At 36.1% G+C, this 24,839-nt stretch overlaps 2 protein-coding genes across 16 annotated transcripts in view; both read left to right on the top strand.

Moving 5' to 3' along the window:
- Positions 1-5,255, top strand: part of LOC123873240 — a 60,720-nt gene extending 55,465 nt beyond the window's left edge. The window contains exons 3-7 of the mRNA XM_045918006.1: positions 157-337; positions 1,913-2,020; positions 2,523-2,695; positions 3,635-4,144; positions 4,595-5,255. Of these exons, the coding sequence (XP_045773962.1) occupies positions 157-337; positions 1,913-2,020; positions 2,523-2,695; positions 3,635-4,144; positions 4,595-4,944 (1,322 nt within the window). The 3' untranslated portion in view covers positions 4,945-5,255. The remainder of the gene's footprint in view (positions 1-156; positions 338-1,912; positions 2,021-2,522; positions 2,696-3,634; positions 4,145-4,594) is intronic.
- A 2,395-nt stretch (positions 5,256-7,650) lies between these two features.
- The window catches only part of LOC123873238 (spectrin beta chain), a 73,024-nt gene continuing 55,835 nt past the window's right edge, over positions 7,651-24,839 (top strand). For 14 of the 15 annotated variants that reach the window (XM_045918004.1, XM_045918000.1, XM_045918003.1 and 11 more), the window contains exon 1: positions 7,651-7,958. The gene's annotated coding sequence lies outside the window, so the exon portion shown is untranslated. Of the gene's footprint in view, positions 7,959-12,468; positions 12,617-24,839 lie in introns of those variants that run through there. The other variant, XM_045917989.1, reaches the window with a different exon arrangement.

Here is a 24,839-nt window from a genome sequence, read left to right as displayed (position 1 = left end):
CCCTCTATAAATGCGGCCGTAGGTAGGTACCTACCTACACTGCGCGGCTTTCATCATTGACAAACTAGCGTTAATACTGGCAAGTGACATCGGTTTCAGTGGCATCCATGATGCACAGACTGGTGTTTATTACAATTTCGAATGCTCATTTTTCAGGTCAGATGCAGTCAAAGATATCTCTTCACTTGCCGACAAATGCATGCGGGGTGCGGACGTCACCACTCAACACCACGGTGGACGAGCCAGGAGATCACGAAGACTTGTACTACACTGTGGAGCTGGTCGTCCAAATGGACAGGCAGTTGCAACAGTCCTCAGACCAGGATTTGATAGTGAGGTAAGATTTTCCTCATCTATATTCTATTGGAGTGTGTAATTTGGACATATAGTAGAGACTCGATTTCGAGTAGAGATCGACCGGACTAATTGTTGTCGTAAGGCATTCGGATAATCGAAAATCCGGATAACTGAATGTATGAAGAAAAGCGATTTTTGTACATACCTACCTACATATTATTATCATCATCATCATCATCAACATCAGCCTGTGGACATCCACTGCTGGACATAGGCCTTCCCTAAAGAGCGCCACCACACCCGGTCCTCAGCCTTCCTCATCCAGCCACTTCCCGCCAGCCGCTTAATAGGATACCTATTAATTATATTAACACATAATGTTAGGTTTCTCTTCATTAGGTACATCACGAAGTCGTTTTAACTGTAGTGAACTCACAGTATCACACTCTTTTTGTTTTTCAAGTTACTAAGTTTACTAAATTATGTACTAAGTTACTCTATCGTGGTTGGCAATCCGGATAATCGGGAATACCATACGTATACTGAGGTCCGGATAATCGAGTCTTTACTGTACTTAGGTTTTTGGAAAGTGTTCTACGATAAAAGCTTCCTATCTAGTCGCTTCCCGGTCCTACCACATTTGAAAGGTTATTCTTGCTTTGGGCGAGAATCAGTGCAATGCAAGATTTCAAGAGTGTAGAACTCTGAGGCGATCATCGTAAAAGTTTTATTTTCTGGCCATAATTCATATTTTAAATCAAATCAAAACACATTATATAGCAGCATTAAGTACCTACCTATCTATGCAGGTACACCTCTAAAATTGCTCCAGTCTCCAACCGTAATAACAATTTGTCTAAGTGCCTTGATCAGGCATTTCGTAATACATACTTTGGTCAGCCTTGACATTTGCTAATACATAACCGAAGGCGTGGTATGGGAATAAATCTACATTCTACCGGACCGAGCACTGCCGGACTCTGCAAAATAAATCTTATTGTTATAATTTTTGTGTGTAATTAGTGCAAACATGGAGATATTTAGAAGAATTTTCTTATTCTTTTTCAACTACTTGGGTAATGCTACGATCTATCTAGGTAGGTCCTCTAGATCCTATTGAAAAACCGGTCAAGTGCGAGACGGACTCGGACACGAAGGGTCCCGTGTCATCCTACAAGATACTGTAACACCTTTATGCAGAACCCTGCAAGTTAATAACGGTCTGCGCCATCTATATGTGATTTAGTGAATTTTAGAAAAAAAAAATCCGTGAACATATTTTAATTTTTTTTTGGGTGATATAAAACTACAAATTCATGGTACTTGTGATATATGACCTATCTACCTGCCAAATTTCATGATTCTAGGTCAACGGGAAATACCCTATAGGTTTTCTTGACAGACACGACAGACGGACAGATAGATAGACAACCAAGTGATCCTGGGTTCCGTTTTTCCTTTTGAGGTATGGACTACGGAATACCTAAAACTAAGTCAGTGCCTACCTTCCTAATTGGATTCAGGTGGCGTGGTGTAGGTATACCTACATAGGTATAGATAAGTTGTCAGTTGCGTGATACACATTCGTCTAACATGATAAATATGTCCATTACAGGTGTAAATTGCAGCCGCGTGCGGTGCGCATAATCAGCTCGGCGCTGGAGGGCGTCATTAAAACTAAACTACGAGAAATGACCGGACACGGACACGACAAGCGGATGAGGTATTATTGAAACTGTACCTTAAACTGTACCTACTATACTCGTTTAGGAGTCAGTACATGATGGATACAGGATACAATCATTAACTAAATAATTAGGTACTTACTCGTAGGTGGGTACTTTACTTAGAGGAAATTTAAAAGAAAAAGTAGACGAATCTACCAAAAGTTGTCGTGTTCTGCTGTGACGCAGAGTGCGTTTACCAACGAAATGCCTAGATATTAAAAGATAGAAAGAACAAGTCGTACTTAGGTATAAAAATTTAGTAGGTACACAAATAGGGGCATATCAACAAATAGAGAGTAGAGATCCTATCAGAATGGAGTCAGGAGTATTAAACTAATTAAGATCCAATATTTACTTGAAAGATGGTTATTGAGGAATTCCACATCATAATTTGTCCTCAGTGCTTAATTTGTTAAACCCACATTTAGTTCTATCAGCCTTTCAGAATTTTTCTCAGGGAAAATCAAATGTTAAACTGTTTTAAAATATATTTTTCAGAACTGGTCGTAACCGCCAAGGTTGGGATAACCCTGTCGAGATGGAACAAAGGCAGTTCTTGCTGGAGTCGGCTCGAGCTTGGATGGACTTGGCTCCCACAGTTGCTGGCACTGAACCGGCTACAGTGGAGGTTGGACAGCCGACCAGACTGCTCATACAATGCACTTTGCCTGGTAAGGAGCTTTATTCTTTACTAGAGGATGCCCACGACTTCATTCGAGTGGATTTAGGTTTTCAAAGATCCCGTGGGAACTGTTTGATTTTCCGGGATAAAAAGTTGCCAATGTCAATTACAGGGACGCAAGCTACCTCGGTATCCATACAAATCGGTTGAGCGGATGGGTCCTTAGGAATCCCGTTGGAACTCTTTGATTTTCCGGGATAAAAAGTAGCCTATGTCCGTCTCCGGGATATAAGCTAACTCTGTACCAAATTTCGTCAGAATCGGTTAAACTGTTGGGCCGTGAAAAGCAGACAGACAGACAGACAGACACACTTTCGCATTTATAATATTAGTATGGACTAGCTAGTAGTAAGTTTTGTTTTGGTGGAATTTCTGATGATCATTTCTTAGCGAAGTCAAAGATAGATCACCTAGCAAAATTTACAAGTTTATAGAGCATAAATATTTGGATGTTCATTATCATCATCAACGTCTAAAGTCGATTAAAAAAATTAAATAAAATTTAAATTTCGCGGGCAGACCCGTCGCATCCACCTTAAATCTAATTACTGATTTCTACGCGGCATCGTAGGTAATATGATTGTTCCGGTAGAGGGGTAACTACTATGTATCTGTAGCTGAAGTACCAAACCAACCAGAAATTAGATATGAATGATTCTTAAATAATTGACCCAGATGGAGATCAAACCTGAGGTCTTCTAATGAGGCTGCAGCGTACACCATTATGCCAGAAAAAATCGTTAGTAGTCTACGTAGTATTATTAGTTCAATGTAGTAGTCACCATAAGTTTACTTAATCAGTATGATGAATCATTTCTACTATATATTATCTGTGCTAGTCACAAATCAATGAAAAACGTTGGCGCAACTATCTTCATTCTTTTCATGTAAGCGATATCTAATTTCCTAATTCTATGATGTGTTTCAGTTGGAGTTGGTCTCCGCGTAACGAACTGTGTGGCACACGACGGTTTAGGCGAAGCATCGCAAAAACTCCTCGACGAAGCCGGCTGTCCAATCGACGAAACCATTTTCAACAAACCATCCGTGCATCGGCACAAGCAACGAGAAATTGACTTCGCCGAGAACCCGACTGATTTTAACCATGAAGAGGAAACCTTGAAAATGTCAAAAGACCCCGAATATATTTTCAAGAATATGATGACATACCAGCATGCCGTAACCATATTTGCAGCATTTAAGTTCCCCGATAGAGCAAAACTGCACTTATCCTGTGGCATAGAGTTGTGCAGAGGTGCATGCCCTCAAGTCGATTGCAGAGCCTTGCAGAAGCCTCAGCAGACTAAGGATGGGTTGGTGAGGAAGGCTCGATTGGACAAGGAGGCGAAAGGACTGGTTATAGATAGACTGGAGGTGTATAATAGCATAGAAGTGCTTGCACCTAATATCGAGTTAGAAGATGAAGCTTCAATAAGAGGTAAATGTTTGCATTTATTTATCATCATCAGCATTCTCTGCTGGACAATGGATATAGGCCTTTGTAGGGACTTCGACACGCCACGGTCTTGCGCCGCCTTAATCTAGCGGCTTCTTGCGACTCGTTTGATGTCGTCTGTCCATCTAATGGGGGGTCTTCCAACGCTGCGCTTTCCTTTGCGAGGTTGCCATTCTAGCACCTTGGGACCCCTACGTCTATCGGCTTTTTGAACTTAGTGCCCTGCCTACTGCTAATACAGCTTCGCAACCCGTTGAGCTATGTCGGCCACTCTAGTTCTCCTACGGATCTCCTCATTTCTAATTTGATCACGTAGAAAAACTCCAAGCAAAACTCTCTCTATCGCTCGCTGAGTGACTCTGTAGGGTGTAGACCCATAGTTAGCGACCATGTCTCTCATCCTTAGATTGAATCTAATTATTTGTTTTACAGGTTCGAGAAGAATAGAAAAAGAGGAAGAGCTCGTGCGTGGTTTCTCCCCTGGGGACAAGACGATTTGCCTATCACCAGGGAAAATGGCACTAGCGTTCTGTGTATTAGGAGTCATTTTCCTTTGCGCGATTGCTGTAGCTTTTGCGTCATTAGTGCGAGCGAGACGAAGGACAACTCGAGAACCAGTGCATACATCTCTCTCTTTCTACACTGGGAGTAAGAGTATGTTCTCTTCTAGCGGTAGTAGTAGTTCAGGGTTGAGTGGAAGTAAACTACTACTGACTGATAGTCCCTACATGGATCACCATTCGTCTTCTAGCAATAACTGGCCCTACACTAGGGCATTCTGATATTAATAATGATACAATTTTTTTGCACAAAAATGACTGATATTAAAGTATTTTGTATAAGCGGATGCCCGCGCCTACACGTGGGTTTAGGAAGGTACCTATCTACATATTTAAAACTCCCTGGAAACTCTTTGATTTTGCGGGATGAAAAGTAGTAAGTTAATTCGTTGCTCCGTGATTAAAACTAGCCAACAGACAACCACATAGCATTCATAATTATGGATATCGTAAAAAAACTTCTGTTATCTCGAAGGACCGTTTAAACGTTTGTCGTTTATTATATTATATTTTATTTGAATTAATGGCATTATTCGTCTTGTTTTTAACCCCTGACCCAAAAAGAGGGGTGTTATAAGTTTAATGTGTGTATCTGTGTATCTGTCTGTGGCATCGTAGCTCCTAAACTAATGAACCGATTTTAATTTATTTTTTTTTTGTTTAAAAGGTGGCTTTATCGAGAGTGTTCTTACCTATAATCTAAGAAAATCGGTTTAGCCGTTTGAAAGTTATCAGCTCTTTTCTAGTTCGGGGGTGTTATAAATTTTTAATTTACACTTGTAATATTCAAACACGCTGTAAGTAGGTACCTATATGTAGACAGAAAAAATATATATTAGTGCGATGTTTTTTTTTGGCTAAGGCGGACGGCTTTTAATGATTTTTAGCTTTAAGCATGAAAATTAGTTTTATTCTATTGACAATTATTGTGTCATTTGAGGAGGTGCTCTTGTGAGTTCTGCCTTCGCTGTTTTGTATCTATTACGGTGGAATATTGGCATAAACTTTACTAATGCAGTTAAGAGCATCCCAAACTCATAAGGCTGGGATCTATTGACTGCTCAAATTTAAGACACTGGTAAGGCGAGACAGACTGTCTCGTTTTAACTGAAACCTACTTTACAAGTCAAATCTGTCCTTATCTTGAAATTTATGCGTCTTTTATTTTTATGCGTCTAAACTATGTAAGTAGTTGACAAAATGGTTAGAAAAACATGGCAGAATATTTTAGCTGTAAGAATGTAGTTTTATTGATTGTGCAACATTAGCACTTCCTCGAAAATTGTTTAACAGTGTTATTGATTAAGTACCTACTATACATAAGTATTTATACATACCTACGGTTTATTACTAAGAAATAATATTATTTTTTTCAGATTGATAAATGTGATAATGTTATGATCTTTTAAACTGATTATTTCTACATTTTGTAATAAAGAAAATTCAATTAGAGATGTTGTTTTTATTAAAGTTCAGACAGACATACAGCAGAGTGACATTAATAGGGTTCCGTTTTTACACTTTCCGTTTTACACGGAACCCTAAAAAGTGCCTCTTGTTGGATCAAGCTGCTTAACGGCCGCATCAAGCTGCAAAAGAGAACAACGTGATTGTCATCAAGCCTATGACCGTCTCGGAAGCCCATCCCCTGAAACCATTGTTGTTGGAATAGCCACCCCTAACGTTTGCACAGTAACTTGTGCCCACGCACTGGAACTGTACTTTTTATCATGGCTAGCAACGAAATACTTGAATGGTACTTCAAAATCAACCCTACTGTTAAGAAGGTATAGACGATTTTTGCTTGAAAATCAACCAAATTTGACCTTCTTTTCTATTGATTGCTGGCGAGTTCTGGGTTGCATACGCGATATGAAATAATACAACGCCATCTATACGCGCAACGCAAAAATGAGAATGTTAAGATTTTTTATATTTAATTCTCAGCTCTCAAGGAACAAACTTAGTCGAGAAACATCGCGAGATGTCGCGAGGATAAAATTCATCAAATCCCTATTTCCCCACCCCATTTAGTTTTTATTATAAAATATTGAATGATTAGAAAGTAACTCATAAATACTAGGTCTGTGAAAGTGAAGTAACTGTCCATAATCTTGATAGTGCGTACTTAACCTTAGCAGGTGATATACCATAGACAAATAAACAAAGAAGTTTGACTCTATGGTTCATGCCAAAGTATGACATCATTTGTGTCAAAGAGTAGTCAAAAACAGATATATCGTTGTCGTACTCACGTAGTCAATGTTTCCTTCGTAAGATCCAGACTGGGCTATTATTATTATTATACACAAATGTGTATTTGTCTTCACTTTAAAAATACAATTGTTTGAACTCTGCCTATCTGGAGTTTAACTATATGTTTGCTACTTCATCAACAGAATAGGTAATATATTAGAAAAAAAAGAACATTTTTTTAGGAGTAATGCAAACTGAGAGATTATCTAACTTTATTATTTACAAGAAAATTAAGATTATTTCAAGAAAATTAACACACCTTTAATGACATAATTAATTTTATTCCAACAATTATTCAAATATTTTAAAATTGAATTTACAATTATAGCCTGAAATGTATTTTAAAATTTAGTTTAAATCAAAAACTTATTTTAAAATTGAATCTACAATAGCAATTTAACTATGACACGATGCCTGATTATGTAAGATGAAACATTTCTACTGGACAATATGTACTTAATAACATCTCACTGTAAAAAATGTTTCTGCAAATAAAAATCTTGAATCTTAAAATAACTTAAAAACTAGCCATAATTTTATTGTAAGTTACTTGCAGAAAATCTCCACTTACTTTGTAATGTAATTAATGAGTAAAATCATTTCATATGAAAAGCACTGGTAGGACCACACAACTATACTAGTTGTACCATCTGCACTAGAGCTTAGTCTATGTCATGGGCGGAAAAGTGATGCTTTCACGGCGGCGGTCTTTTGCCTTGCCTTCCCGACGCCCTGTCCGTACTCGTATTCACGGATGATATTCAGACTGTTTCTATATGAATAGTGATTATTTATAAGCGTCGTTGTTAAGAAGTGAATGGTAATGATTTTAAAGTAAAAGATTGACTGTGAGACTAATAATATAGTTTGTGTATATTTGACCCGATATCTTGGAACAAGGTGATCCGTGATATTTAGTGAAGTTCTACGTTTGTGTGTCAGCTGTATTTTAAAACGGTGCTTATTAATTTTAATTGAAGGTAAGCTGTTTTTTAAGGTTTAAACTTTAAATATTTATTGAGCCAATTGGATTCTTTCAATATTCAATTCCAAATTGGTTACCTCAAGAGGCCCAATTTAGGTTTCGCATACCAATAGTGGTACTCATTTTGCCCGGTTTATAAACATTTATTTTGGTATTTGACGAGTGCTGACACAGTCCTGCCGAAAAGGTGTTTCAGTTCGATGATTTTAGAAGCCATTCAAGGGTATGGATGTAACTGCCATAGTAAAACAAAAATAAAAATAGGTATACATTTTCCAGGTTAGTCAATCCGACATGAATCTTGCTTAAAATCTGTGAAAGTTTTTAAAAATGTCTGGTTAAATGTAAATTGCACTTGTGTGGACCTAATCTACCACACCCAATCTATGTGTTTGTGTTATCTAATATCAATAATATACCTACTTACCTAAGTAATATTGAACTTACATTGGTAGGAATTTGTACCTATTTATAGTATTAATCATTATAGTTTCACAATTAATTATCTACACTTCTGTTATTAATTAGCTGAGGCACCCTGGCTTTGCTCAAGTGGGAGTTTTGAAAATCTGTGAGGGTGTAATTTCTAAAAATCCTGACACTTGAATTTCTTAATTTTTAATCAAAATAACAATTTTCATGGATATAAGAAGAAGTATCCTAAGTTCAGGGTTCAAGCTATGTGACTGTGTGTCTGCCATATTTGTTAAGGTTGATAAATTAGCAGTTGAACATGAATAAGCAACAGACAGATAGACTTGTAACCCATTCTCCATGGCCCATACTAATATTATAAATTCAATAGTGGCACTGATTCTGAGTGCAACTAAATTTTAGACTACACATCTTTGCTTACCAATGTAATAAGAAAAGGACAGACAAATCTGGTTTTTTGGTTAAATTTGTAGAGTGCACTAAAATTTAGAGCTTTTTCATTTTCTGTCCTTTTTTAGCAGTTTTAAAAAGAAAAAGATACAGATACTCTTAATTTAGTTAGGAGAAAAACATCAGAACCAACACCAGTGTGTCTGTCTCTGTATCTGGCTGGTAGGTTTTCACGGCCCATCTGTTAAACTGATTTTGATGAAAAGTACAGAGTTATCTTGAATCTCAGCTAACAGCATGTTAAATCCGAGGGACAGAGCCTCTAGAGGCCTTTTTTAACCCCTGACCCAAAAAGAGGGGTATTGTAAGTTTGATGTGAGTATCTGTGTATCTGTCTGTGGCATTGTAGCTCCTAAACTAATGAACCGATTTTAATTTAGTTTTTTTTTGTTTGAAAAGTGGCTTGATCGAGAGTGTTCTTAGCTATAATCCAAGAAAATCTGAAAGTAAAACGAAAAAATTTGAAAGTTATCAGCTCTTTTTCTAGTTACTGTACCCTTCACTTGTCGGGGGTGTTATAAATTTTTAATTTACACTTGTCTTCCTGTTATTTGTTCCTGTTTTTGCCAGGCATTGCCAAGTAATTATTCTAATGAAATGAGTAATAATTTACAAATAAAACTATTTGTAAGTTAATTACTGAGACTCATTAATTATTGAAATATTAAGTAAACTTTATCACACTAATTGATGTGTACAAACGTTATTATGGATAATTTTTTGTTTATCAGCTAGCTGTAGCCAATGGATTGTGACTATCAAGTTACTATGCAATTAAACATTTTATGATATTAAGTACAGCATACAGCATTCTAACACTGTGTTACATGTGCAGCATGTGCATGACAGTTGGCAAAATTATGTTATGGCTACCGTTAAGCTTTGACCTTTAATAAAAGAAAAATGGGTTGCAAAAGTTAGGGTTTGTTAATTTTGAATTCAGGCATTCTGAACCAGTGATAGATGCATTTGACGATACAAAAGTACTTGTAATTTTTTTTTTTTTTTTTTTTGATATTTCTTAGCTATCTGCAATCAGATAGCCAAGAATGTCATTTATGTGGACTATAATCAGATTATATGAGTGCGTTAAGGGTTTGTAAAAGATTAATTGAATAAAAAATTGGTCTAAAAAACTTAACCTTACTACTTAATATTTTAATAATTGTGGTTGATAGGTACTGGTGGTACAAGGTTTTTGGGAAATTCAACTGCTAAGAGAGGAGGATGAAAACTGGCATAAAAAAAAATGCATCATTTTTTTGCCTTTGAAAATTGATATTTAGGTTGTTGGTTTTTATGAAGAAATACAATATGTTTCACGATTTTTGAAAATTCCACCCCTAAAAGGGTTATTAATGGGGGATGAAAGTTGTGGAAATTGGTATTTGGGCTTTTTTAAAATTCCATCCTCAAAATGGGTTACCGTAAATTCCACCCCACAATGGACTTACAGAATTTCCACCCGAGTGAAGTAGGATTGGTCAGCTTGGTTTTTATATTTTGATAAATGGTAATATTGAACATTTAGTCATTGGCAGCAGATGGCCGATTGGATTCCGTGTATATCAAGGCCTCTGCATAATGCATGCCGCATAAAGGCATTGTGGAATGAATAAATAATGAAGTGTGATATTTATTTCAAACCAGTTTCTATTGATGTACAGTTATGGCAATAAACAATACTTATTGCATACCATGTAGTTAGGTAGGTGTACACTTATTAATTTTGTGATAAGTCAGTGTGAACATCATCATCATCATCATCATTTTTATTTTGCTAGAATATGGTACGGTACATACATGCATATTGCATATTATTTACATTGGTCTCAAAAATTAGGTAAAATCGCATGTAGTGCAAAAACATCACATTGGAGGTTGATGACTACAAGTGTAAACGAAAAGTTGAATAGTTATATTATGTAGGAAAAACCGATCAAGTGCGAGTCAGACTCACACACAAAGGGTTCCGTACAAAGTACATACCCGTACAGTACATGCCTAACACTTTTATGTATGTAGAACACTGCAAGTTAATGACGGACTGCGCTATCTATATGTGATTTAGTAAATTAATTTTTTCGTGAACACATTTTTTTTTGTGATGTAACCACCAATTCACAGTTTTTGGTTCAGAGAAACGGAATAGCTAGATGCCATAAAGGTACCTAGCAATACCAGTAAAATTTATCTCTCTTTATTCAGAAAAAGTTTCAAGATTTTTGAAGTTTTGATTTGTTTTGCACAGTGCAATAAAATCACAAATTAGATATCCTAGCTTTGGCCGATTTAAATTTCTGTAGCGTCTCTTCTTGGAAAGTAATAGGCGCAGTAAGTTGTCCCCAGTATGTACCTACCTAACGAAAGTCATCAAATCTGAAGAATTTGCTTAGCTATGTTAATAGAATATAGTGAAAGTATCATCGAATGATGTACAAAATATTTCGGGATTTACGATTTTCCTGTATCAAATTTTCCTTTGCAAATTTTTTGTCAGCTAACATAACTATATCAAAGCTAATTCAAACGGGTTTAAAACTAATATTAGCAAAAAAAATTAATGTTTAAATGTCACGCCATTAATTCGCCATGTCCAAGGGTGTTATCGTAGAGATGGACCATTTCATAGGTAGCATGTGAAAAATCACTTGCCAAGCACCTTATGAAAAATTATAAAGCAAAATCATCTATACTAATATTATAAAGAGAAAACCTTTGTATTTTTGTATGTTTGTATTGAATAGGCTCAAAAACTACTGGACCGATTTCAAAATTTCTTTTACCATTACTTAGACTTTAGAGGAATTCTTCCGAATCTGTATAGGCTATATCTTATCCCGGAAAATAGAAAAAATAAATGTCCACCCGTGCGAAGCCAGGGCGAGTCGCTAGTTATTAATAAAAGTTTGAAAATTATTACATTTAATATGGCTTTGTTGTTTTTCGCGCGCGCACGGTCGTTGACCTGTGCTAAAAGCGCGCGAGCGAGAGCTGGGTGTCAGTTAGAAAGCATCTAGATATAAATTTATTTTATGTAGCAAAGAATCGTTTGCTATGGTTCACTGAAAGCGAATTTCCGTACGAATAATATCATATGTGTAAATTCGCTCTCTGATTGACCTCGATTTTTAGTTAAATTAATGTAGCAAACGATTCTAATTGCGAAGATAAAATTGCAAGTCGGATTCGCACACGAGGGTCCCATACCATCGTACAATAATAACACTTTAATTTTCATGGCGGCCATTTTGAAATAGTCATTATTTGTCGTTATGCTGGCAATAGAAATACACATTCTGTGAAAATTTCGACACTCTACCTATTATGGTTCACGAGATACAGACCGCTGACAGACAGACGGACGGTCAACGGAAGCTTAGTAATAGGGTCCGTCGGTACCCTTCGGGTACGGAACCCTGATAATAATCACTATCCGTGAAGAGTCTGTGAAATCACTGAAGAAAAATTATAATTTCACCACATGAAAATGTTGAAATCATTTTAGCAGTAATGCCCATCACTGTGTGATAGGGTGGCACTGGCAATACAGTGGGAGGGGCGCGAGTACTAGGGATATGCGGACCGCCGGCGCCAGGAGTTCCCGATCGATATTGCGGACTCGCGGCTCACTCCGTCGAAACTGTGTCGCGACGCGCTCGTGCGGCGGCCCCGGCCTTTCGTGTGTTCTAACGTTCAATTCACTGAAATACTGTGTGCAGTGCTCATTTATTGGATTGGATATGAGATAGTCATCGATTTTCACTGGTACGTACCTTAGGGTTACTTTAAAAAGTGAAAGCTCTTGGGGAAGTCCATATTTACGAAGATCAATAGATTTGCAAATAGCTGCTGTGTACATTTATCTTATCTGATGTGAGATAGTCATCGATTGTTATCACTAGCACGTCTTCGTGCCTTATAATGCTTTCAAATCTCTTGAGAAGGCCATAAAGTATCCTCCAAAGATCAATAGTTTTAAACGTACATTCACCCTGTTGGCTGTTTAGTCTTATTTTATCAGATTGGATATGAGACAGTCTTCGATTTTCAGTGGTATGCACGTTAGAAGATACCTACGCTAAAGCGTAAAAATCTCTTGGGAAGGCCCATAAAATTTCTGCCGTAGATCAATAGTTTGACGAATGACAGAATATGATGTCATGAGTTCACAGTTAATTAGGAAGTCTGTAGGTGTGAGATAATGTTTTTAAATTGAGCTTGATACTAAGAAATCCTTGAGTCGTTTGGGTTGTCTGTTTTCGTATTTTCGGCTTATCCTAATCACCATGCATGAAGTTAGAGCCCATAAATTGCTTTCCTTATTGTCTTAATCCTGTAATACAGGTAGGTGTAATAGATTTTTATCCTATTATAGTACATCGGAGTTTCCGCATTCACTTGGCAATTTAATTTGCTGTCTCTTTCCACGCCCCTAAATGACCTAGAAAGCTGGGGAAATGGGTATAAAGAGCAGGCGCGAGCCTGGGCCTAGCTCCAGACTGATAAATAGTCTGGAAAAATGATTCCTATTTTTGGGGTCACAGCCTACTGTAACCATTGCTCATCGCCCTGAATGTTTGTCCAATTAAAAGGTCAATTAGTGTGATCTAATGCTTGCAGTCGATTTTTTAAGAGATCATATTCCAGTAGTAGTAGTAAGTTTATATTTTTAAGCTGCGACTGTGCTCTAAATTCTAAATTAATATTTTGTAGAGGCTAATTGAAATAATTGCACATTGATAATATTTCCGTTAGTCCTCCACAAAATATTGAACTCTATACAATAACAAATAATCTTTATTAGTTAATTAAGTAAGTATAAAATATTTGATAACTTTAGCGATGTGGTACCAGTGTATTTTACCTATCGAGTAAACGCGTAAATAATACCTTAGCAGATCAATATTTACTTTATAGTTTGTAGCATCCTGACATAACTAATATAATTCGTAAAATTAGACCAACAACAAGATAAAGACGTAGTTATTCCGATCTAAGTAAATTATTGTAGGCGTAAGCGATTTAAATAAAGAAGCGAAATAATTCCCTAACAACGTACAGGCAATTAAGACTTGTCATTTAATGGTCTTTAAAAATTACTTAAATTTACTAATGCCGTGGTAATTACTAAATTAAACAAAGAAGTATTTGAATTAATTGATGATAGCTATCCAATTCAACAATCCCTGTAGAAATAGGCACTTTTTCATCATAATAATTTTGGCAGGCAATGTTAACTTGTTCTAGATATTTCTAGTAAACCACTTACAATCTTAATGGATGTTGTTATTACCTTATAACTGCACAAAAATTCACAACTCGAAAACAATTAGTGACATGATTTTTATAATAATCTCTGTAGAAAAGGAAAGCTTCACTATTGTATTCCTCACTTTGTGATACTTATTTGTGAAATTCTTTTCTCCAATTTATGTGTTCAACATCAAAACCAGCTTTAATACACACTGAGTGTTATCCAACCGAATTGACAATATGCGCCTCCCACATATTGAGGTCATTCGCATATGGACGCCATAAGACGTCGACGCTGAATAGCATTCCTGTCTTGAATTATGATTTGATGATTTGGTACTTTTATTTTGAGTGCTGATCCGGTTTGAGATGCCAAAGAAATATCAGATTACTGCAGTTTTGAATCGTTGTACATTCTAAATTATTGTTCTATTTTGTACACAATATGTCTGTATTTTATCAGAGTGGTCATAGAAGATACAATATATTACAAAACTAGCAGAATATAAATAAAAAGTTACAAGGCACTCTTCTTGTTTTCTCACTTAAATAATGTCTCTTTCATATGATCTATCTACTAGTTTTATGCAAAGTACTTCAAAACTCGGAACTTCTCGATTTGTCTTTAACAGGGCTCTCTCCGTCACTCGTTTCCACTCGTTTCATACAATCGTAGTTCCAATTTCATTTGAATATTAAGCAACCAAAGTCCATGAAATTTTGCAGACATATTCTAGAAACTAATATCTGTGTCTATGGTGTTTTAGATTTTTCTAATTCAAATGAAATTGGAACTACGATTGTATGAAACGAGTGGAAACGAGTGACGGAGAGAGCCCTCTTAAGCCCGATCCGTTCAGTGTTTTGATCTGTACGTTGATAGGTCAGTCAGTCAGTTACCTTTTCTTTTTATGCATTTTTCACTGTTGCTAATAGCATCCTCTGTGGCTAGCAAATAATTGGGTTATCTTAACACACCCTGCAATACGCAGTAACCAGATTCTTATCATTGCAATCATTAATTCAACGTACATAACTAATTGTGCTTGAGCCTATAATTCCATTTAAACTGCTGATTACCTACTGATTATAATCACAAATAGGCACTCGACCATCTCATCCTTAATGATGTCATACAACAGTGCATTTGCCTTCAATGTTACTGTTGATGTCACCACAGTGTCTGCATTTAAACGCCCACTATGATGTGTATTTAATAAATAACTAGTTGTAAACCTGATCCATATTTGGGCCAAAATGTAATTAAATTAAATATTCGTCTGTAAAAATGGCGAGTTGGAAAAAATCGCACTAGTCTTTTTGGAGGTTGGCAACTTTAAAAACTTGTTAGAGCATTTCACATACCAGAACAAGATCTCTGAGAGCTCTGGAGCCATGACCAAGGGACTGTGTATTAATTAAAAGTAAACTTAGTTGTAACATCTGAAGTAGATGGGTATATATTGTACCTACTTTGCAGCGATGTACAAGCCACAAAATAATGTACTACTGCAACTATACCTAAAAAACGTACCAGAAGGCAGGTCAATAAAAGTTGCATTGCATAGAGGAAGATCTAAAGAAATATGTCAACTTGGACTCTAACATTACTGAAGGACTTCTAATTTACGGAGGAGAAATGGAAAACGGCTGCAATAAATATTTTTAAAGTAACGAAGTTCTTATCATTTAGTTACAGAGAATATTCTACAGTTTTATATGTACATGGTCAAAAGAATAACGTCTTCTGTTGTCTCATACAGTATAATTAATTATTATGTACTCTACAGTATTTAAACAAACGGACGTAAAAGCGGCGTGTCCCACATCACGCGTCCTTCTACAAACTACAATAATATTCACAGTTCATACAAACTCAAAGCTCATGTTTCGTAAGCTAACTGTACTTAGTTACAAAACTACGAGTATGTATCACGTGTGTGTAGCTAAAAAGCGAAACGTATTACGCAATGAAGCTTGCGACTTACGATTGCAAATCCATACCAATATTATAAATGCGAAGGTGCGTCTGTCTGTCTGCCTGTGCTAGCTTTTCACGGCCCAACAGTTTAACCGATTTTGATGTTTGGTACAGAATAAGCTTACATCCCGGAGAAGGACATAAGCTACTTTTTATCCCGGAATTTTTAAATCTAAGAGTTCCCATGGGATTCTTAAAGGTCCGTCCGTTTAACCGATTTATATGGGCACAGAGGCAATTTTTTACCCCGGAAAATCAAATATTTCCCAATGCATTTACAAAAATCTAAATCCACGCGGACGAAGTCGCCGGCATTATCTAGTAGTAAATAAATGTACGCCGGCTTATATTATTCTGGTTTAAACTTTAAATGCAGCAAAAAAGAGCAATGTTATGTCATTCCTCTATTGCTAATTTGAGTGAGTCAAAGTATTTACTACTCTTATAGAAGTCTGCTGATCGTATAAAAAAACATGTGATATCATCGCTACATTCAAACTCAACGACTGTTATGCTCAAAACAAGCCAAGATTTTAACGGCCGTATAGTAAGTAAATAAATTGTTGTAAGTCCGGTCTCACCTGCATTACCAAAATTGGGAGAGCGTCTGGCAAACCTGGATTTAACTCGTTCTGCCCGTTTCTACCTTTGCAAACGAGAGGCTTTACGAAATTGTTTTTTAACCCCCGACCCAAAAAGAGGGGTGTTATAAGTTTGACGTGTGTATCTGTGTATCTGTCTGTGGCACGTAGCTCCTAAACTAATTATCCGATTTTAATTTAGTTTTTTTTGTTTAAAAGGTGGCTTGATTGAGAGTGTTCTTAGCTATAATCCAAGAAAATCGGTTCAGCAGTTTGAAAATTATCAGCTCTTTTCTAGTTACTGTAACCTTCACTTGTCGGGAGTGTTATTTTTTAATTTACACTTGTAATCGGACTTTGTAAGGTTTTAGTTTATTTCAGCAATCAGCAATTCTGCTCAGACTAGTTTTCCTTGCCATTGAAATTTTGATTTCGCTGGTATAACTAATTTTATCTTGATATCTGTTGTAAGGTTATTTTTAAAAATTGATTTGAGTTGTCAAAAATAATATAAAATTATTAATTTATCTAATGCAGGTAGTTTGATAAAATCGATATTTCGCTCATTCGATGTCATACAATCTGTTACTAGGAGGCCGACAAGATTGAACTTGCATAAATACGGGTGTTTTGAAGGTTTTAGTTCAGTCTCCTTCTGAGATTCGGAGCGATATCGCATATTTTCGGTATTTGGATTGTGAACTGAATAATTAGATGTTGTGATAGCAATCACGCTCTAATTAAATTATTTATTTTGGCATTAGTTTGTTTAGATTAAAACTCTCGGATAACCTTGCACATTAAACTTGTGTTTTTTTGTGTTGGTTTTGGAGAGGACATTCCAATAATTCGATAAAAATATTTAAATAATACCTGCTTTTCTGAGTGACGCCAATAATGTTTTGTGGTATTATTCAACAGTTGGATGAGCATTAAGGCTTCTTCTTTTTATTCATCTATCATCTACTATTCAACTATTGTATAGAGACACAATGCCTCATTAGTTTAATCTGTCCTTACTTCTGACTAAAATATGTTCTAAAGTTACAACATTAGCTAACAGACAATCTTGATATTACCTTGTCTGAAAATATTATCTCTGATTAATATGTAGTTCTTTGATTGTATTTATAGCATGTCAAGCTAACATGTTTACTTGTTAACAATTAAGTAGTTATAAATAAACTTAGACGTTCTTGCTTAAGTCTCACTATGACCTTATCTTGCGTCTTACGCAATGCATTTTTATTAGATTTTAATACGAGAACGAGAATATATATTTTATTCTGAGTCACACGATTGATTACGTAATGTGTTTTACTTCGGTTTAACTATTTACTTATTCAGTTCGATTTTGTTATCAATAAGAAATTCGGCGGCACTGTTATCTTATATTGTTTGACATGATGACTGACCTGTGATTTCATATTATGTGACAATACAAATTATTAACTTGAATTTGTTTTGTTTCAGGTAAATATTACTTTGGCTTTGATTCTGCGATAGTAGGATTCATAGATGGTACAGTTTTCAAAATGTTAGTTTAAGAGTGGCTGAGCCCCAATAACGTCTGATTGAAGTAAAATTACGTGTCGTTATTGACAAGTACAATATTTTGACAGTAAGAATAATTCATCGTTTTAATAGTACGCTACATTCCACCGTTACTCAGTAGATATACTTCTGGAATCTTCTTATAGAAATCTAAAAATACATTTAGACTAACCAGCGTCAATGGCGTGAATTTAATTTAAGGGCCAAGGGCCAAGCTTTACAACCATCTTTGCTTAATATTACAAAACTATGGGTTTCACAATATGTAAATTATATCTCCAGTTACCTACCACACAACAGAAATATGTTACACTACCTAGCTGAGTGGATTTCGTTTTTTTTTAATCCTGTAGGAACTCTTTGATTTTCCGGTATAAAAAGCAGCCTATGTCCTTCCCCGGGGTGTACCCCAAGTCTGTACCTTTCATTAAAATCAGTTCAGTGGTTGGGCCGTGAAAACGTAGCAGACAGACGGACAGGCAGACAGACAGATAGATAGACAGACAGATAGACAGATAGACACACTTTCGCATTTATAACATTAGTATGGAATTAGTATGTATATGAATATGGGCAGTGATGGGTACACCAAAGAATATAGAAAAGTTCCGGACAGTAAGCTCAGCTTGAATGGAAATAGTGTGATAATATATGTACCTAATACGAGGGACTAGTGAGCCCACTATGTTTGTGCAACCAAAACGTTAATTGTGCTAACAAAGGGCCGCGCACGTAGACTTTCTAAAGTACTCTTACTGCAACGGTGCCATTGTATAGAGCGATTGCTGCTTCGAAACACAGAACTTGTTTTAGACTTGGGCTTTATCGCTTTCTTCTTTCTTTTGTGAAGTCGCTTCGTGTTATGATAGAAATATATTTGTCATCTATAATAATGACAAACAATTTATGATCAGTACTTTTGTTCATCCACAGGTTAGAATACAACTTGATGGGTCAAAACTACATTATTTTTAACCCAAATTTCTCGTGTAGAATGTTAGAAATAGCAAAATAGCTTCTTGAGCTTCAATTAAACTTTATGAAAATGTTTCTTGGTTCTCCTTATCAATATGAAATATTTCTGTGACATTTAGTAGAGCCTCAAAAGCTACTACCTACTGTACCAGTGGTTGGCATTTTTTAACACCCTCTTTTACACTATTTAGCGAGCAATTCAGAGCAATTATATGCGTGGTGGTATCAAAATAATTTGGAGTTAAAATTGAATTCTTAACGAATTCAGAAAAACCAGGAAATAATATTTTTCTTTTGAAGGAAGGAAAACATTGGTAACGTTTTTAATGTGCTTTTCTCCTTTTAATTTTCTTTTGATGTAACCAAAAGTTCGCGGAAGGCAATCGAAATTTTAAATCAGCCTGTTGTTTAAATTTCTCGTTTGTTATTCCGCCGGGAGTCCTGAGTCCTACTCCATCGGGTCGATGAACTTGAATCCAGTCCACGTCTTGCACTCGCCGCCTCACGTAACAACCGCTTTCTGTACATATTCGCCTATAACATAAATATATGTACATATATCTATCGATTCCTACACGTGCTGGTACCATATGCTGAAGATAGAAAGTCATATCTGTGAATTTGTGTGATACACATCCAATAAGGAAGATTTCTTTTCAATCAAGTTCTAATTTACGAAACTTGTGACTGTCTATTTGTTTCTAACCGTTGCTAGTGTCTCGGTGTTCTCTCGAATTATGAGGTACTTTAGCTAATCTGTAAATTTTATCTGAATATCAGTATTGAATAATAGAGCAATAGACATGTAACATTAATTTATCTGCTGTCTAAATTTTGCATTATGTGAAAACGTCCGTGGCCATTAATTGTGTGCTTACATCCTTTAGAAGTACTTGCATTAATCTATACATATAATAAAATTGTAGAAAAGTGGTGTCTGTACAATGGAAATATATAAAAAAAAGTAGCAGGGGTTGTTATTATATCGATGCCGAACCCGAAATTGTAATTTTTTTTTGTCTGTTTGTCTGTTTGTCTGTGTGTTTGTGCATGCTTATATCAGAAACGGCTTATTCGATTTAGATACGGTTTTCACTAATATATTGTAGTAAGCTTCACTTAACATTTAGTGTTTATTTCATGTCAATCGGTTCATAAATAAAAAAGTTATGTCAATTTAAAGAATCACGGCGAACATTTTTAACGTACATAGTATATGCTGCTGAAAGTCACTATTCCACGCGAACGAAGTCGCGGGCACAGCTAGTATCAAATAATTGCATTATGTGAAAAGGTCCGTGGCCATTAATTGTGTGCTTACATCCTTTAGAAGTACTTGCATTAATATCAAACAAGTGTAAATTAAAAATTTATAACACCCCCGACGATCCAAAGTATTTGAGTTTTCCAAAACATTATTTTCAAATAAATAATTATGTATTTAGGCAACGTCCTTCTTGACAGCTTGACATTTGTCTATTGACATAATATTATGAACCTAACGGTTATCTAACCTTCTTTTCTACAAGAAAACTAGAAAAGAGCTGATAACTCTTAAACGGCTGAACCAATTTTTTTAGATTATAGCTAAGAACACTCTCGATCAAGCCACCTTTCAAACAAAAAAAACTAAATTAAAATCGGTTCATTCGTTTAGGCGCTACGATGCCACAGACAGATACACAGATACACAGATACACAGACACACAGATACACAGATACACACGTCAAACTTATAACACCCCTCTTTTTGGGTCGGGGGTTAATAAGTAGTAAATAGCTTAAGTCAAGTTGACGTTGAATGGAGCATTCAGTCCACAAGAACAATTTGTCGGTTGTTAGGCACAATTTGTGGCAATCAAGGCTTACGGTCATCTTCCCATGCTAGTACTAACTGTGACATCATCTTATGAATGAACTATGGTGCAATGTTTGAAACCATAACTTGTACATCTACTATGAAGTTACCATTAGGAATCTGGATTTAATCCGTAGAGATCAAAAACTTTCTCCTTCATATACGTTAACGAGTTTAAAACTCTTTAATATGATTGACATGAAGTGGAAACTCTTTATTACCGCACAATATGAACTCTTTCCCTCCCTTCATATTCCCTACATATAAAATGATCAAAGGGCTTCATGCTTGCTTCATGTTTCCCCTACAGGAGAATCATCTACATGGAAACCTTTTAAATGTGAGCTTTTTATCGTCGTGTTACTTCGTTAATTGACTCCGTATTATGAAAGAATACCATAAACCTAGTTATTTTCACACTTCACTGATTTCAAAAACTTATTTTTTTCTTTTAACATTTCCTGGCACATTTTTAATGGTTTGGCAATCTTTAATTCTGGTAGGTTTATCTTGAGAAAAGTATGCAGTCTTTTTGGACACATTTTATTCACTGAAGTGCTCAACAATTTTAATAAGTTTTTGATCAATAGATTCAGCTTACCCTTATAAATGGTCCTTTTAGATGTTCCTCTGTGTACTACATATATGCTGCTACTAAAATTATATTGCTTACCCAACCTTTAACCTCACTTGGGCTATTGTCTTCAACTGTATGCATTTTACTCCCACCATTACTTGAAATAATGCGGCAGCGAGGTCGGAAGCTTAATGGCATGCACTCATAGGCCTTGTGCTTTATTTAACATGAAACAAACAGTTCTTTTTGCCTCTCTGAGCAATGTGTACAGTTATGCTTGACCCATTTTATTCACGAGGGTCTGTTAAATGTTCATCTCTTTTCATATTTGAAATAACCTGTTCTATATCTCCCAGCGTTTAATTATACACATACAGAGAGATTAAAGAGTAGAGTGGCTATTGCATCAAGCAACAACAGACCTAGGTGTTTTTCTTGGTCGTTTTGCTCTTTATAGAGCAGTCATGACTGTTGTGGTCACTTTAGTGCTGTGGAAAAGCTATCTATCTCCACGGTCTGGGTGTACTTAGGACAATTTAGATTAGGAGAGATGGAATCCTCCTTAATACTCCTTAGACTTTCGAATAGTTAAACTATCTCTAGGAGTAGACTGTGTTAGTATTTTGGAATATTTTATCATCATCCCACGAATTCGATTTCATTTACTTCTGTGATGTTACCTGTAGGTAAAACATCCTAGTTTAATTATTCTCAGCCTTATCTAGCAGCAGAATTTAAAGTCGCTAGATATATGAACATAAAATATGTTTGTTACCAGTTGCCACATCTATTGCTCTGACTAGCGTCTACTTTCCTGACCTGACAGGTCAATACGCTGTCCATTTATCCTGTCGAGATCCATTGGACACATTTCACCCGTGGCTGGTTTTGACTTTATCTTATCTATCACTGATATATTGAAGATATCTCTGTACTCAGTAAATGTTTAGTTTACCACAGGCAAGGCTGAGCATTCATTATGCAGATAACGTTCATATTGTTTTGTTGTAAGTTTATTGTATGAGGCCATATTCATCAGCGAATCTATCAATTGGTTAGCGGATGGCAAAACATCGTCCCCGTTGTATCTTTTGTATCTGTTTATGCTGTTTATATTTTTATCATCTACTTTATTTATAACTAGAGCTAATTGAGGTCCGCGACTTCATCCGTGTAGGTTTTAGATTGAAATAATCCCGTGGGAACTCTTTCCGGGACAAAATGTAGCCTAATTCCGTCTCTGGGATGCAAGCTATAGGTATTATGTACCTTTTATCACAATCAATTAAATGATTGGGCTGTGAAAAGTTAACAGACTGACTGCTATATTATATTGGTGTGGATTATAATGATGCAACTTACAAGCCTTGAGTAGGTAATGTAGGTACTAATAAGTTTTTGTGTTGAAATCTCGTCAGTTCCAAAGAATCTAAAGATTAGGAGTTAATCTGAAGGTCCATATGCATTGCTGGACGCATCTCATATCGTTATCAATTAGCATCCATAGTGTTATCCGGATTCGATTTTTTTTTCTTAAGTTTTCCTGCTAAGTCTAACTACTTAAGTAATACATAAAATACATTTTTACTTGTTAACTAAGTAATTCTAGTAATAGTGGAAAGTTAATCATTCTCAGTTTGCTCTTTGTGCTTCATCAGAATCTCAACTAACTACGTTTGTGAGAGTGAATACTTCTCATAAAGTCCATTTTTTTTCACCACATATTACCTCTGTTTATATTATTTTTGACATGTTTATAAATTGTGGTACAGTAAGAAAAACTATGTATATTTTGTGGCAGTTCCATAATATATTAAACCAAAGATTTATGAAAACATCTGCGGGAATGAAATTTTACTGAGTTTCACCGTCGCGTTGTCGTCGTCGTTAATAATTCATAACCCTCTATAACACGAACGTTTGTTGCAACTTGCAAAGTAGTTAGTTTAATACTTTGTTTTGGACGTCACTCCTCGTGTTTAAAGTAACTACTTACTTTGATGTCTTTTAATGTCATCCATTTTTAAGGCTTCTTACTTGATAAGAATCCATACAACTTGTAACGTCCGGCTGTGACAAAAAAATTGGCAACTATATCAGGATATTACACCTAATTCCTTTAAAATTAATACAATTACGTCTGCAAAACGGGCAGACGTCAAAATGTTCCTACATGTGACGCTAGGTAGTTTATTTTTCTTTGATTTCACGTCAGCCAAAGGCTTATATTTGACAAATCGTCGATTCAGGATCAAACCGGGAGTTTACTCACTCTAGTTCACTGTGTCCATTCCCTGTACAATACAAAAATCATGATTTGTCATGTTCTTATTTAGTTATTTTGCCAGTCAGTCAGTGTAAAAGGTGAAATTTACTGACCCACAATTCAAGCCGCTAGGTCTGGAAATTGAAGATTATCATGCATGTACTCGTATACTTTTTTTTATACCGGAAAACCCCACTTTGATAGATTTTCAGAAAAATCTGAACATAGCCGAGGTGAGTCGGCTAGTTCAGTAATAAAACCATCTGTCTCTGTTTTTATGGACGTGTGTTATATTGACCTAAATAGGCGGATAACGTCATCGTTACATGGACGCGAAGAGTGGACAGCGGGCTGGGCGTGGCCACTGCACCCGTCTCAAGCGAACCTGATTTCGATAAGGCACGCACTTTACGCACTGCATCCGATCCGAATCCGAGATTTCGTGCTCGTAAGCTGTAATCTGCTTGTATTGCGCACACTTCTGAACTCCTAGTCGACCTGGTTGGCCCGCTAGGATACTGCGCAACCCCTCAAACGAATAGTAGGTACCTAAGACTACTTCGAATCGAAGATCGAGCATTCGGATCGGATGCAGTGCGTAAAGAGCCTAGCTGCCATTTCCTCTTTGGAGAAATTTCACTCAGCATGTATTTCCTGAATGGCTGATAGAGATGTTAGGTAATGGACAAGTAGTTTTGACTTTTAGTTTCCGCAGCACCATGAATGTATTTTGATACTAGCTTTTTCGGGAAAGCAGCGGGAAAAAGCTAGTACAAAACGAAGTAGCGACTTCGTTTTTGGTAAGTCAGTCAGTCAGTTTCCCCATATAAACAAAAAAAAAAACTGTATATTAAAGTCCATGCTATCTCTAAGTACTTACACAACAAGTGTAAATTAAACACCCCCGACGATCCAAAGTATTTGAGTTTTCCAAAACATCATT

This window comes from Maniola jurtina, chromosome 16 (genome assembly GCF_905333055.1).
Source record: "Maniola jurtina chromosome 16, ilManJurt1.1, whole genome shotgun sequence".
NCBI classification, from domain to species: Eukaryota; Metazoa; Arthropoda; class Insecta; order Lepidoptera; family Nymphalidae; genus Maniola; species Maniola jurtina.
This window is presented reverse-complemented; position numbering and strand designations above follow the sequence as displayed.